The following is a 16112-nucleotide window of genomic DNA, read 5'->3' as shown; positions in this document are numbered from 1 at the left end:
GAAAGAAGGAAAAAGGCAGGCAGGAAGGAAGGAGGGTGAAGGGAGGAGGAATCTTTTAGGCTGCATCACAAAAACAGCAAATACAGGGGCGCCTGGGTGGTTCAGTCGGTTGAGTATCCAACTTCCCCACAGGTCATGATCTCACACTTCATGAATTTGAGCCCCATATCAGGCCCACGTTGGGCTCTGTGCTGATAGCTCAGAGCCTGGAACCTGCTTCGGATTCTGTGTCTCCCACTCTCTGCCTCTACTCTGCTTGCATTCTCTCTCTCAAAAACAAATAAACATTAAAAAAAAATTTTTTTTAAGAAATACAGCAAATACAAAGGAAAAAAAAGCATTTTTTGTGTTACTAAATATAGGTCACATGAAACTTTCTACTTCAATCTTTTTGACAAGGTATATGATAGCTGTTATGACAATTTTTTAATACATCAAAGAATCCATTAAATTTTTTTCTCCCTTTATTTATTTTTAAGTCCAAGAGATGTCCTAGGGGCTGATCATGATTTGATATTTGGTAAAAACAAAATAAATTGCTTTGCAAATCTTCATAGTAGATGAAATTATATACTTTTGAAAACTTTACTAGCCTCACAATCATCAGCATCTTACATCAGGTAACGCACATCATTGTTGGAAGCCCCAGATGCAAGTGGTGGCCATCCATGCCCGCTTCATTTAATCCTGAAAATCTTCCTTGCTTTTTCTAAATCTTCCTCACTGATAGGAGGCTTCCTCTGGCTGCCAGGCTGCAGAAACTTCTTCACGGGAGGGAGATTGCTGATTCTGGTCTTCAGGGCCTGCAACACACAAGGGCACAGCCTCAGACGGAGCCAGGGCCAGCCCCATCCCTGGCACAAGCCAGAGACCCTCCTAGACAAGGACCAGCTGAGTGCCCTCCATCAGCACCAGTGTGAGGCTGGGAAATGCACAGCCAGTGAGACACGAAGACGGGAGGAAGAAAAGACAGCTCGATCCCATTTTCCCCAAAGATGTCTTTCTTTCAGGCTCTATTGTTTCAGGTCTTCCCTATCTTCTTCCCTACATGAAAATCCTGTAGCTCCATTGCTTTTGTGCAATACAGGGAAGAGGATTGTGTCTGTCAGAATCCACACACATCAAGTCTCCAAACAGACAATGAAAATGTAGGAAAATTGCCCTGGACGAGAGACAGAAAATATAGAAAGCTGAACCATGAGACTGGTCAAAACCAGGCATCCCACTGAGAGAGGGGCCGAGAGAGGGAGACTCTGCCCAGGGAAACATGATGTCTGCCCTTAGGAGCAGGTGCGGAGGGAAGAAATCAGAAGGCAGGAAACCTGCTCAGACAGGCACAGGAAGGAAAGAGAAGGACACAGGTGGATAAGGGAAATCCCAGAGAAACCAAGGACAAAAGCCACAAAGCAATGGGGATGGGGAGACTGATGCCGAGCCCTGGGTCCTTCTCATGGTAAAGACAAAGTGTTCTTCTTGGGGAAGCATCCACCTCAGATGTTCTGGGCATGACAAGATTCTCTGCATGCCTCGACCAGCACCCAGGAGGTAATTAATGCTGGAGACGTGGGGACAGCCAAGTCTTGGGCAACGATGGGACCCGAATGTAAATGGTAGATTCTGGAGGGGGAGATGCGAGCCTTCCCTCCTGAAGGCTGTGAGAGAGATTACCTTCAGCAGAGGGAAGTTGGCCATAAGGCTGGGGTCAAGCTCTTCCACATAGTACAGAAGTTCAACCAGGTGAATGTCAGCCCTGCTCAGCCTGTTGCCAACAAGGTAGTCTTGTCCGTGGCTCTTTAACACCTGGCAGGTTTGAGGAATTACATCATGAGCACAGGCATGGTCAGGCTGGGTCCCTCTGCCCCTCCCCACACTCTCCAACCCAACCTCCCCACCTCTGCTGCCTCACTGAGGGGGTGTTGGCTGCAGACCCTCTTCGCTGTGCTCTGACTCAGTGTGACAGCAGGTCTCTGCTGTTCTGTCCCTGCTCCTCAGCTGAAGCCCCAGCTACCGTTTCCCTGAAACGTGTGCTCCTGTGTATCCCTTTCAACTATTCTGATGTATGCAACTTTTCCTAATAAAATGTTGGGGAAATTCACAAAATTTATTAAAACATCCCAATAATATGCAAATGATAACGTGAAGAGAAAACCCCACGGCATCACCAGCTTAAGGCAATTTGGGTAAATACCCTTTCACACTATGTACACATATAGAAACATGGATAATTGTTATGCAAAGAATATAAGACCACTTCAAATGCCATACGGTAACATATGTTTTGCATTTAACTTACCATAGGGCGCTTTGATTTCAAAGTATAGGCTTGCTCAAGTGGGATGACTGTTCAGGTTTTTGTCATGTGAATACGCCCCAACTCTCAGCACCACAAAGGTCAGGAAAGAGAGTATTTTTTTTAAGTTTATTTACTTACTTTGAGAGAGAGAGAGAGAGAGAGAGAGAACGTGCACGAGTGGGGGCAGGGGCAGAAAGAGAGGGAGAGAGAGAATCCCAAGCAGGCCCTGGGCTGTCAGCACAGGGCTCAGTCTCACCAACTGTGAGATCAGGACCTGGGCTGAAATCAAGAGTGGGATGCTTAACCAACTGAGTCACCCGGGTGCCCCAGCCCATAGTTTCCATTTAGCATGATTTCAGGTAGTTTGAATCTTGAAACATTCTCCTCTTACGTCCAAGGAGAAACATTAACTGAGATAAGCACTGTCTATAATGATGGAACCTTATTTCCTTAGTTTGCATGGCTGTCCTCTGAAGTGTGAGAGCCATGCCTTCGAGCAGGTCAATTCTTTTCTCCCTAACATCTCTCCATCTGTATCTTCCTCTTCATCACACTGCCCCCATCTCTGACTAGACACACCTCATCTGTCCACCCCCAAGACACTGCCACTTTCTCCTGAAGGGCAGCTGGTCTCATGTCTCCCTATCTCCCTACGCATGTTGCCACAGTATCTCCTGATGCATTGCTCTCACTGTGTTCCTCTTGGATCAAAGCCCCTATGTGGTGCTCTGTCTGCAGGACCTACTCCAATGTCCAGTGTGGCTCTCAGAGCCTTCAGCAGCCCAGGCTCTAACTATGACCATGAAAGTCTGCCAAATAGAGAATTCTCGATTGGCTCCTGGTAAGTTGAAGTCTTGCTGGAAAATTAAAACTTGGGTATCACTGGTGCAATTCTTCCTGCGTTAGTATTCGGGAAGTCTCACTGGAAGTGAAGGTAAAGGTTCAAGGGATGCCAGACGCTGTCTTTCTTTGTCCTCTATGTCCAGCACCCAAAGTGCTCAATGACTGTCCACTTACTTTTTCAAACACGGGGAGATAACGATCTGTTACTTTCTCTTTGATCTGGGCAATCTTGGCCTCTTTCTGATCAGGTGGACACAGAGGCAAAACGAGGATCATTTCATTCAAATCTGCCATACCTTCTGTGTACATATCTATCCTGAAAGACAAAATGACCAAATTGTCAAATGTCTTCTGCCTTGTTTTTAGAGTTGAAAAATGTATGAGAATGGGGCATCAGGAGGTGGCAAAGTAATTCAGCTCCATTTGATGCATTTTTATATACCAGTCATTCAGCTCTGATTTTTACTTGATTTGAACATTTCATCCTATAACAAGCCATCAAGGTAGATATGTGTCTAAAACTTTCATTATACACATGATGAAATAGAGGGACAGAGAGCATTGGTGACCTGTCCAGAGTCACAGGGAAATTGGTGGAATCCTGCAAATACCTACTGGGACCATACCTAGGGTCTGTCACCCCCATGGTGGCTTGTTCTGGGCACAAACGGAGTGTGACTCCATGTGGCTGACCTGCCCCCTAAGTGATCTCCAGAGAGAGTCCCTGGCACAACCATCTCAGTCATGTCCCCTTCCTCTCTCATCCTGTTACACCACCCAGTCCTGTTTAAACCAATGTCAGCAAGTTTTCCAATAATTTCCCACAGCACATGTTTCCACACTCTGTCCACATACAGTTGCCCAACTCTGGCCTTGTTCGCATTTCTCAAGTCTTCACCTAAAATATCTCCTGAAATGGTGAAATACTTTGTACATTCCAAGTAGCACATATTCCAGCAGAGTAGTTTTGAATGTTCCAAGTTGGGCTTTCTGTAAGAGTTTTTTTTTTAATAAATCTTTATTGGCACATAATTCAATACCATAATGTGTACACTTCAAGAGTGTTTAAGTTTGTGATTTTTATAGTAAAGACACAGAATTCTGTACCATCACCACACACTAATTACAGAATATTTTCCTAGTCCCAAAAGAAATGCCGTATGCTTTTACACCCATTCTAATTTCTTCCCTCCTCCAGCCCCTGGCAACCACTAAACTGCTTTCTGTTTCTATATATTTGAATGTTCTGGATATTTCATACAAATGGATTCACACAATATGTGCCCTTGTGTCTGGTTTCTTTCATATAACATGATGTTTGCAAGGTTTATCCATGTTGTAGCATGCATCAGTACTTCATTCCTTTTCATGGCCAAACAATATTGCATTGATAAGTAGACTAACCACTCATCAGTTGATGCACATTTGTGTCATTTCCACATTAAGAATTTTAAGAACACCACTGCTATAAACATCTGCGTACAAGTTCTAGCGTGGATGTGTTTTCAGTAGTCTTATTTGCATACCTAGTAATGGAGTTGCTGGAATATGGCAACTCTATGGTTCACTTTTGAGCAACTCATAACAGTTTCTGAGATTTAAATTTCAATCGTATGGTCCCATAACCACAGAGAGAACCCACAGATATGGTTGTATTGACTAAATCTGGCTACTTCGGTCCTGTATCAAAATGCTCGTGATAACCCTGGCATCTTGAGGACCATGCTTTGCTAACCCTTGTCAAGCGGCCAGTCCATATAACAGGCTGATAAGTGAGGTTCTTGATCATCATTTTGATCATTTCTGAACCTTCAGAATCAGCGCCTTTGGATCCTTCTGTTCCCTAGTCTTATCTGCCGGACACTCAGACTCATCCTTTGTCTCTAGCTGTTGGCTGATATCCAGCTCCTAAAGGCCTGAGTACTGAGAATAGTGACTCCACCATCTTTCTGGCTTCCTAGTTCATCAGCGTTAGCAAAAGACTGTCATCATATGTGCTCTATATGTGGACCACTTCCTTTTCTGTAATCCCACTTGGTGAATCCACTCCTAGGGGAATCCCTCATCCTCACAGCTCTCTGTGGTTTTGGACCTCAATCTATACCGCCAAGTCCTGTGCTGCTGCTGGCCATGATCCCCCCAACACAGTCCTGCCTGCCCAAGAACCCAAATTTTTACATTAATTGCTGATGAAAGAATAAAAAAAAAGTACTGTACAGAGCTCTCTCCTTTATGTCTTTTCCATAGAGGTTGTATTTGGTGGCAATGTAGTTGAGAATGGCTCTGGTCTGGACCATCTTCATTCCATCAATTTCAACCATTGGCACTTGCTGGAACATCAAATTTCCATCTTTTGAAAAAAGAAAGAAGAAGCAGAGTGACATATTTTATGGATCATACTCTTTTAACATGAAAAACGTTTGTTGCCATGACCGAAGATATAAAAGGAAACAAAAATTATTGCCTGGTAACATTTCACCATATCTGTATTTTGGTTTTTGCATCCTCTAATCCTCTTTGATCTCAGTCTGCATTTTACTTTTCACCTATTATTTCATTTATCTTTTTTGGAAAAATTTTTAATTTTTTTTTTTTTTGAGAGAGAGAGAGAGAGAGAGAGAAAGAGAGGTGAGCGAGAATGGGGGAGGGGCAGAGAGAGAGGGAGACACAGGATCTGAAGCAGGCTCCAGACTCTCAGCTGTTAACACAGAGCCTGATGTGGGGCTCAGACCCACGAACGGTGAGATCATGACCTGAGCCAAAGTCAGACGCTCACCGACTGAGCCACCAAGGCGACCCTCATTTATCTTTTTATTTACCATCCAGATACATGGTAGGTTCCTGTATTTTTTGTGGTTGATTTACTTTCATGGGTGTTTTAGGAAATGTTGAGAGAGGCTACACCAGGGCCAACATCGCATTCAGTTCAAATGAAACATTCCAAAGTAAGTCTCTGGGTTCATGCCATTAAGGCGAATTTGAAGGGAGATTTCTATGTAGGGTGTTTTGCTTGCTCCCCCAGTTCTACCACTGGACAGTGTGTATCGGGCAAACCCTGGTTTCCTGACTCTGCTGATGCGAGTAGTGCTTGAACTTTGTTCTTCATCTCCATCTTCATACTGTCACCTGGCCTTTCAATTAATCCAACTAAACCATCTTATTATCTGAGTCTATGATATTGCTAGGATATAAGCTTGCAATAATTGTCAGAGAAAAGAACTCACACAACTGCTGGCCTATCTCTACTCTTTTCATTCTACTGCATGGGTTTGAGAGTCCTTGCCTGGGCAGGCTATGTGGGATCCTGAACTGACCCAGCTCACTTGGGGGCAGAAAAGCTGGAGAGTGCAAGGAGAGGGCATTCACAGGACACGGGGGCGGGGGGGTGGGGGGGGACAGTTCCTTTAGCAAACACTCAGAGTTCAAGCCCCCCCCCAGCCTTGAGTGAGGTGGAAGATCTGCCCAAGGAGCCCCGCCCCTTACCTTGGAGCCACTCCTCTTCCATTCCACCACCCCCAGCTCCCACCACACTCACAAGTAGGTGTTCAAACCCTAACTTATAACTTCTACCTGATCCCCTCATCCAAGAAATTAGATACCTGGTCTTACCATTCTTTAACTTATCCAAGTCTTCTGGAGTTTCTATAAATTTCTCTTCAAACTGGAAAGCAGAAACAGTGAATTAGCATATCTAAAATATCAAGGATGCTTCTTTAAAATCATCTGATATTTGAAAAAGATTCATGTTTCTAATTATTGCACAAATGTCAAAAATGATATTTTGTAGATTGCTTAAATCAAAATCCAGATAAGGCTTACACATTATGCTTAGCTTCTGAGTTTAAGTTCTTTGATGAGAAGAAATTTAATAATATATTAGGTGAAATCTGTTCATCTCTTAATAGCTGACAATTTTTCTTTTAACATAAAACTCTTGACAGGTCATTTATAGAAGTAGAAGAATCTCCTAGCTTATGTGAGAAACGTATTCTGATAGAGTCAATTTTTGGTCTAACTTAGGATGACAAAACTCAGATCTAACCTCTACTCCGGCTGAAGCCAGGAGCCACCGGATGGACTCCATTCTGCCACGTCCATTAAAGTAGTGAAGCTTGGGCTTCCCTGCCATGATAGACTCTGAATGTCTCTAAACATGAATGAAACAACAAACGAATGAATGAATGAATGAATGAACAGATGAGCGATATCACAGAAGCAAAAACATACTTTTTGATGTTGGTTAAATAGCACCAACTGTGCTTAAGGAGTACCTGCCTTCCTCATGGAAGAATTAGAAGAGACCCTAGAATGTCTTTCAAGGCCCAATTCTCATACATCATTAGCCAGTCCTGGGAAACTCTTCCAAACCCTGCTTGTTACCTCCACTAGGGAAAGTCTGATTCTCTTGGCAGGCTAATAGGTGAGAGTGTGTGGTAAGGATGCAGGTGTGGGTGTAAGGAGGAGGGAGAAGGATTAGAGAATTGTGATTTGTTGAAACTCTGCTAATGATCCTGACCCAATGCCAGTCCTTTTGGATACATTATACCTTCAATCATCATAATGGCCCCATGAACTATTTGTTATCAGACCCATTTTTCAGTTAATGAAACCAAGGCTCAGAGGTGAAAAGGCTTGTCCATAGTCTTCTCTAGTTAGTGATGGACATGGAAATCCACACCTAGGACTAAAAAGAGAGCAGGCTTGGAATCCACTCCAGTGCTGGCGCTGGGAGCCTATGAGGGACACTGAAAGCAGAGGACATCTCTGACAAGACCAGGATGAGGAGCAGAGTCAGGCTTCCACTCCTGACTATTATGCTGCTTTTGTTTAAAACAAAGTTAGGACTAAGACTCGCTTAACTGCAGCTCAAAAGACCCTGGTTCTTTTTTTTTTTAATTTTTTTTTAATGTTTTATTTATTTTTGAGACAGAGAGAGACAGAGCATAGCAGGGGAGGGGCAGAGAGAGAAGGAGACACAGAATGTGAAGCAGGCTCCAGACTCTGAGCTGTCAGCACAGAGGCTGACACGGGGCTTGGACTCAACGAACCGCAAGATCATGACCTGAGCCGAAGTCGGAGGCTTAACCAACTGAGCCACCCAGGCGCCCAGACCCTGGTTCTTTCCATAGACACAGGATGCTAATTGCTAATTTCCTTCGATTCCCTTCCTTTTTTTTTTTTGATTCTACATTCTGCCTTTACTTGGTGCACTTTATAATCTGAAAAATGGGATATTACCTTATTAACATTACAGTCAATGGAACAGAACTAACATTTCTTCAATGTCTATCATACAATGGGTATTTTCTCCTATTTATCTTCAATTAATCCTACAAAAATCACCTGAGATACATTCTGTTATTAGTGTCATTTTAAAGTTGAGGATACTGAGGTTTCTTGAGTAACTTGCCCAAAGTAAGTGGTGAAGTTGGGACTCAAACCTACCTCTAACTCAAAGACAAAGGCTTTATTTTCTACACTGGTGTTTTTAAAAAATGCGTGACAATCCTTCAGTGGATTGTGAAATCTACTAATTTTTAAAATGAAGTAGGAGAAAATAGAAAATATCAGAGTGCATTCATGTAGAAACACAAACTTTGTTTCATGAGGCCTTAGCTTCAATTATGTGTTTGTTGTGTATAGGGGCCTGTGCATGAGTACACACTCATTTGATCAGTATAATGGTACTTTGTGATACTTTGTGTCTGGTCAATGAAGTTTGAAAGCCCTTGGTCCATCCCAGGCTGCGTGGAAAGTGAACAAAGCAGGGAACCAGATAATAAAACTCAGTGGCTCAAACAATGGATGTGCTATCATAGGTGTGAATGGAAACACACAGGACTCATTAAAAGGTGAAGTCCCCAAGGCAGGTCTTAAGGAGGAACAGTTGCCTTTTCTATGCAAATCCCAAGCTCTGTTTGCAAAACGTTAAGATTGTCTTGCAAAATTTTGTTGTGGAGTTTGGGACAAAAATATACCTCCCTTACCCAGTGGATACATCTTTGAAAAACTGTGTGACTTGAATTTTAGAATTTTAGATATCAAAATGTTTTTCATGTTCACATTTTTCATTTGGGACTCAACAGTCAAATCTTTAGAAAGTAAAGAACCATTTGGAAACATAGTTACTCAAGTCATCTGTAATTAGAGATTTTGTTTATTGTACTTTTTTACCACAGGGAATAGAGGTACTATGACTCAGCAGAATGAAAAGAATAGCGCTCATGCTATGTGTGTTTTGAACTACAGGTCACAGAGCTGTGATTCAAACCCTCACACTGCTTACCCATGGACTGAGGATCAGGTTACTAAAGGAAATGATATTTACCTTACGTAATATTTTATCATAGGACTCCCCCTGATAAGCAACTTTGTTCACCTTCTGAAGGGGAGGTCTCCAGAGGCCTGATAAAGGCTGGGGCAAAGGTTATCAGAGAACTTCGCCTGATCAAGACAACAGCAGATTTCTGGTTCTGCCCCGGCCATGTGCATCCCTTATGTCTTCCGTGTCTGGCCCATCCCCCATGCCACTGGCTCCCTGATCCAGGCACTATGGAGTCTTTCCTGCCCCAGCCCTTTGCATGGATTCCAGCCACTGCTTCTCCCTGCAGCTGGTCACAGCACTAGCACAAGGCCTCACTGTCAACTCGGGTTGAAAATGATCCCTTCTCTCCCAACATCCTGTTTCTTACCTGGTAACAGACCTTTCACTGCTCCTTCTTCAACACTTTGTTTCTGGTGACATGTAACGTATATCCTGCTTTCAAAAAGTTTCCTTCAAACTTTCTCGACTAACATCATTGATCAGTTTCATGTACTAAGAAATGATGGTTCACAGGAACAAGACAGGAGCCTGATTTGGTGTCTGCCCTAAAGGGTTTAGAGATAACTGGCAGCACACAAAAGGCCCAGTGGTGACTCCAGTTTAATTGGGTCCAACCCCCAAATCATGATTGTCTTACCCAAGTAATTCAGAGCAAGGTGAAGGTTGCCAGGCTGAAAGCCAAGGCTCCTGCCTCCCAGGACAGCATGACATGTTCATGCTCATTGCCTCTTTGACCACCATTTGTCTGTTTTCCTGCTCTTCAAATTAGGATTGTGCCTTATCCTTGTCAACCCTGCTCTCTTGAGCATCTTGCAAAGTGCTTTTCTTCACTGTCATTTCAGTATCTTCTGCCATACATGCTATATCTTTTCCTGTGGATTCTGTTATGCCTGGACAACTTCTGGATTGTTACAGTGATGTCACTGAAACTCTAGTCTCGCCTGTCCAAACCTGTCTTTCCCCACCCACCAATGTTAACACTTAAGACAGCACATCGTTGACTCTTATATTCTGATTGCAATGACTTGTGCATTCTAGCTAGGTGAATTTCTGTGCCTTTTAAAGGTGAATTAAGTGTTCTGCTGATTACCTACTTTTCCCATCAAGATTTCTTGAGTTTGGGAGTTGGAGAAGTCACATAATCTAGTGATTCTTAAGTAGGGGTGATTTTGCTTCCCCACACCTTGGAAGACATCTGATAATGTCTAGAGACATTGTTAGGTATCAAAACCAGAAAGGAGAGTGTTGCATTGTCAGCTGGGTAGGGATCAGAGATGCCTCTGATATGGCATGAGACCATGCTTGATGTGCCTCCGAATGCTTTTTGTCTCCTACTAGTCATTCTGCATTTTATCTGCTTATTTTTCATCAACGTGTTATCCTAACAGACACATTTAATGTGTTGAAAATGTCTTATGGTTGATTGCAATTAGCTACTGTACCTATGTAATCTTTCCAGGATAGGATGCACTGCCATTTTGGGAAAACACAGTAATTCTCCATTATCCATTGGCACTTATTCTGTTCCACAGGCTGCCTGTCACTGGTCCTAGGGTGGAGTCTGACCCCTGCACTGTGCTCTTTCTAGAAGTACTGAGTGAAACAGAAAGAAACCATGAGAATCTTAACTGTGTCAACAGTACTGCTGAAGTAACCATTTCTTGCAAAACTTGTAAATAAGCTCTCATTGTAGATATTTTAAAGGTCGAAGTTCACAAATTTGAGAAAATATGTATGTTAACACTATTGACAAGTACATTCTTTAATTAAATGTACATTTCTATAACAAATATTTTTAACTAAACAACAATGGCAACAAAAGAACAATTAACAGGACAGCTCCCCCACAACACAGAATAAGCCAGCCTAAAGTGTCAAGAAGGCCAAGCTTGTGAAACCCTGTTCCAGCCCTTCTCTAGGTTTGCCATGAGTTGCCCAGAAAGAGAATGGGGCTTGCCAGTCAGCTAATCAGAGCAGAGACTGACTTAGAATCTAGTTCTGCTGACATTCAGATTAATTTTTTCTCTTATATTAAGTCTTAATTTTTAATTTTTACAGCCTACATCACATCACTGTATCATAATTCACAACTATTGCGTGTTGACTATACTGGTTCTCTGTGTCTGCGCGGGATACATTCCAAGACCCCCAGTGGATGCCTGAAACCGAGGAGAGTACCAAACTCTACATATACTATGTTCTTTTCCTATATATACATACATACGATGAAATTTCATTCATAAATGAGGCACAGCAGATGAACAACAATGACTAATAATAAAATAGAACAATTCTAATGATATGCTATAATAAAATGATGGGCAATTTATAACATACGAATATTTTTCTTTCTGGAATTTTCCATTTAATGTTTTCAGACTGCAGTTACCACAGGTAACTGAAACCGCAGAAGGCAAACGACACGTAAGGGGGCCACTATGCTTCCACAGAGAAAGTAAGTCTGGCAAAACACTCGCACTCTCTCCTGCACTAGTCATATTCTCAGATTGCTGAAATGGTATCGTTCTTTTTTCCCCTTATATCATTCAGTTTTTTCTACCTAAATCCTTATGTCCTAGGTTTCTAATCTCTTTATTTTTATATTTCTGTAAAGATGTATCCAACAGCAAGTGAATAAACATCTCTTGGGGCACCTGGGTGGCTCAGTCGGTTAAGCATCTGACTTCAGCTCAGGTCATAATCTCACAGTTCATGGTTTTAAGCCCTGCATCAGACTCTGTGCTGACAGCTCAGAGCTGGAGCCTGCTTCGGATTCTGTGTCTCCCTCTCTCTCTGCCCGTCCCCTGCTTGTGTTCTCTCTCTCTCTCTCAAAAATAAATAAACATTCAAAAAACAAAACAAAACAAAACAAAAAAGCTCTTGAACTGTTCCCCAGACACACCAAGAAATGTCATGTGAGTATAAAACAGGCTTTTCCTTGTGTTAAGGACACATTTGAACGCAGTTTTCTGGTGACCTAGAGAAGAGGATGGAAGGCAATGTCTGAAAACTTAGAAAAGCAGTACTTACCTTACTGAGGTCTGTTTCCCACTAGGCTCAGCAGCTGCGTGCCAATCCTTCCTGCGTTTATAAGCTCTTTGATAGTTAGTAACTCCTCCTTTGTGAGGTGGGTAGAGTTCAGTGGGGGAAAAGTCACTCCCACAATGTTCAGGGCCTTGGCTTCTGTGACAGATTTGAAGGAAATGGCGAGTCACCTTCTTATGAAACAACTATTTAATATGTTCCTTTTCAAGGTTGGCAATTCAAAGATTAAACAATTTCTGACTGATTGGACTCTCTCTGCTAGTTAGTGAGGTATGGCTTTGGGAAGAAATTTACAGTGAGGTTTTCATGAATTGCATACTAGGACCAAGACAGATGAAAAACCTCTACCACGAGGCTAGCAGATCTCGGGAATGCCTTTTATATTGGGTTTTAAATAAAATACAGGGCACCCAATTGAACGTGAATTTCAGATATATAATACATTATCTTTTGGTACTGGCACAAAAATAGACATATAGATCCATGGAGCAGAATAGAGAGCCCCAGAAACAAACTCATCATTATATGGTCAGTTAATCTTCAAAAAAGGAGGCAAGAATATACAATAGGAAAAAGAGTCTCTTCAACAAATGGTGCTGGGAAAACTGGACAGCTACATGCGAAAGAATGAAATTGGACTACTTTCTAACACCATTACAGAAAAATTAACTCTCAATCGATTAAAGATCTCAATGTGAGAGGTGAACCGGGAAAATCCTAGAAGAGAACACAGGCAGTAGTTTCTCTGACATCAGCCTTAGCAACATTTTTCTTTCTTTTTTTTTTTTAATTTTTTTTTTTAATGTTTATTTTTTTTTGAGACAGAGAGAGACAGAGCATGAACAGGGGAGGGTCAGAGAGAGGGAGACACAGAATCTGAAGCAGGCTCCAGGCTCTGAGCGGTCAGCACAGAGCCTGACGCGGGGCTCGAACTCGCAGACCCTGAGATCACGACCTGAGCTGAAGTCGGCCGCTTAACCAACTGAGCCACCCAGGTGCCCCGCAACATTTTTCTAAATATGTCTCATAAGACAAGGGCACAAAAGCAAAAATAAACTGTTGGGACTGAATCAAAATAAAAAGCTTTGCACAGAACAGAAACAATCAACAAAACAAAAAAGCAACTTCCTGAATGGGAGAAGATATTTGCAAATGATACACCTGCTGAGGGGTTAATATCCAAAATATCTAAAGAACTTATTTATACAACTCAACACCCAGAAAACAAATAATATAATTTAAAAATGGGCAGAAGATATCAACAGACATTTCTCCAAAGAAGACATCCAGATGGCCAAGAGACACATGAAAACCTGCTCAACGTCACTCATCGTCAGGGAAATACAAATCAAAACCACTATGAGATATCATCTCACTCCTGTGAGAATCGCTAAAATCAAAAACACAAGAAACAATGAGTGTTGGTGAGAATGTGGAGAAAAAGGAAGGCTTGTGGTTGGTGGGAATGCAAAATAGTACTGCCCCTGTGAAAAACACTATAGAGTTTCCTCAAAAATTAAAATTATAATTATGGTATGAGCCAGTAATTCCACTGCTGGGTATTTACTCAAGGAACATGACAGCAATGCAAAAAAAAAAAAAAAAATATATATATATATATACACACACACACACACACACACACACTCCAATGTTTATTGCAGCATTATTTAGAATAGCCAAGATATGGAAGCAACGCAAGTGTACCTGGACAGAAAAATGGATAAAAAAAGATGTGGTGTGGGGTGCCTGTGTGGCTCAGTTGACTGAGGGTCCAACTCTTGATTTGGACTCTGGTCATGATCCCAGGGTTGTGCGATCAAGCCCTGCATCAGGCTTCACACTGAGTGTGGAGCCTGCTTAAGACATTCTCTCTCTCTCTCTCTCTCTCTCTCCCCCTCTGCCCCACTTCCCCACTCACCCTGTCTCTCTCTCTGCCTCTCTAAAATAAAATAAATAATTAAAGCAAAGATGTTCTGTGTATATACACAAAAATATATTACTCAGTCATAAAAAGAATGAAATTTTGTCATTTGCAACAACACAAATTGACCTAGAGAGTATAAAGCTGAGTGAAATAAGTCAGTCAGAGAAAGACAAATACCATACGATTTCACTCATCTGTGTAATATAAGAAACAAAAGTAAAAAGAGAAACAAAAAAACAAAAAAAACCCCAGACTCTTAACTATAGAGAACAAACAGATGGTGATCAGAGGGGAGGTCAGTGGGGGATTAATAGTATGAGTAGTGTGATGAGCACTGAGTAATATATAAAATCTTTGAATCACTGTATTGTACACCTGAACCTAATATCACACTGTATGTTAATGATGCTAGAATTAAAAAAATTTTTAATTACAAAAATAAAAGCTTTCAAAAAATAAATACTCATTTAGTGTAAGTATGCCCTTAATGTTGTTTGGAACATACTTAACACTAAAGAATTATTGTTTACTTGAAACTCACATTTAACTGGTATCCTGAATTTTTTCTGCTAAATCTAGAAATCCACTTCGTATGCTTTTTTCTCACTGTCACACTCCAACCAGCCTTCCTAGCCTCTGGGCCTTTGCACTTACTATTTGTTCAGTTTGGAATACTCTACCTAAAGCTACTGTATTTATCCAATTATGTTCTTTCTAACAGTATTTTGACATTATATGTTTACTACCAGTTTCCTCCATGGACTACGAACTCTTGGAAAAGAGTCTTCATCTTGTTTTCAGTCAAGCCCCCATTGCCTGGCACAGCATCGGACACACATTGGCATGTAGAGCTCAATAAATAATATGCTGTTTTAAAATAATTAAATGGAAAATTTCTAGCAAATGCAAAAGTAGAGAGAACAGAGTAATAAATCCCGATGTACTCATCCCCCTGCTTCAGCAACTGCCAACAATCTTTTTTCATCAACACCCTGTAATGGGTGGTATACCAGCCTCCTAAAAGGATAGGTCCATGTCCAAATCTCTGGAACCTGTGAATGTGATCTTATTTGGAGAAGAGGTCTTTGCAGATGTCATGAAGTTCAGGAACTTGAGATGAGATCATCATGGATGATCTAAGTGGAACCTAAATCCAATAACACATGTCCTTATAACATAAGAAAAAATACAGATACGCAGAAGGTGAGGTGGTACAAAGATGGAGGCAGAGATGCAGACGATGTGGCCATGAGTCAAGAAAAGCAAGGAGTGCGAAAAGCCACCAGAAGCTGGAAGAGGCAGGGAAGGATTCTCCCCTAGAGCCGCTGGAGGAAGAGCAGCCCCGCCACCATCTTGACTCTAGACTTCTGGCCTCCCAAAGTGTGAGTTCTGTTGTTTTAAGACTTCCCTCTGTAGTACTTCGTTAGAGCAACCATAAAAAAACCACTGTATGCTCCCATCTACTGCCCCCCAATATCATGGGAGTTTGTGAAGAAAACCCTAGACATTGTATCACTCCATCTATCAAACATTTAATACATTATCTCTAAAATGTAAACAGTTTTGGGGTGCCTGGGTGGTTCAGTCAGTTAAGCATCTAACTTCGGTTCTGGTCATGATCTCATGGTCTGCAGTCCATGGGTTCCAGGCCCACTTTGGGGTCTGTGCTGACAACTCAG

The 16112-nt window shown here is 41.9% G+C and overlaps 1 protein-coding gene across 1 annotated transcript; it reads right to left on the bottom strand.

The window, feature by feature from the left end:
• Window positions 1-446: 446 nt before the first annotated feature.
• Window positions 447-12545, bottom strand: LOC106973067 (glutathione S-transferase A2). Its single transcript, XM_015070123.3, has 7 exons — window positions 12492-12545; window positions 7179-7283; window positions 6746-6797; window positions 5354-5486; window positions 3311-3452; window positions 1669-1800; window positions 447-803 (listed from the first exon to the last, which is right to left on the bottom strand). Exons 2-7 carry the CDS (start codon window positions 7263-7265, stop codon window positions 678-680), a joined length of 672 nt encoding a protein of 223 aa, XP_014925609.1. The 5' UTR covers window positions 7266-7283; window positions 12492-12545; the 3' UTR covers window positions 447-677.
• Between the last annotated feature and the right edge of the window lie 3567 nt (window positions 12546-16112).

This window comes from Acinonyx jubatus, chromosome B2, assembly GCF_027475565.1.
Source record: "Acinonyx jubatus isolate Ajub_Pintada_27869175 chromosome B2, VMU_Ajub_asm_v1.0, whole genome shotgun sequence".
Lineage (NCBI taxonomy): Eukaryota > Metazoa > Chordata > Mammalia > Carnivora > Felidae > Acinonyx > Acinonyx jubatus.
Note: the sequence above shows the minus strand (reverse complement) of the source record. Positions and strands in the feature narration are given on the sequence as shown.

Bases quoted from the DNA above. Each gene is read 5' to 3' on its own strand.
- LOC106973067 (XM_015070123.3), bottom strand. From the start codon at position 7,265: ATGGCAGGGAAGCCCAAGCTTCACTACTTTAATGGACGTGGCAGAATG. The intron at 6,798-7,178 runs GTTAGATCTGAG...TCTGCTTTCCAG, and splicing joins TGGCTTCAGCCGGAGTAGAG to TTTGAAGAGAAATTTATAGA. The intron at 5,487-6,745 runs GTAAGACCAGGT...TTTTTTCAAAAG, and splicing joins CTTGGATAAGTTAAAGAATG to ATGGAAATTTGATGTTCCAG.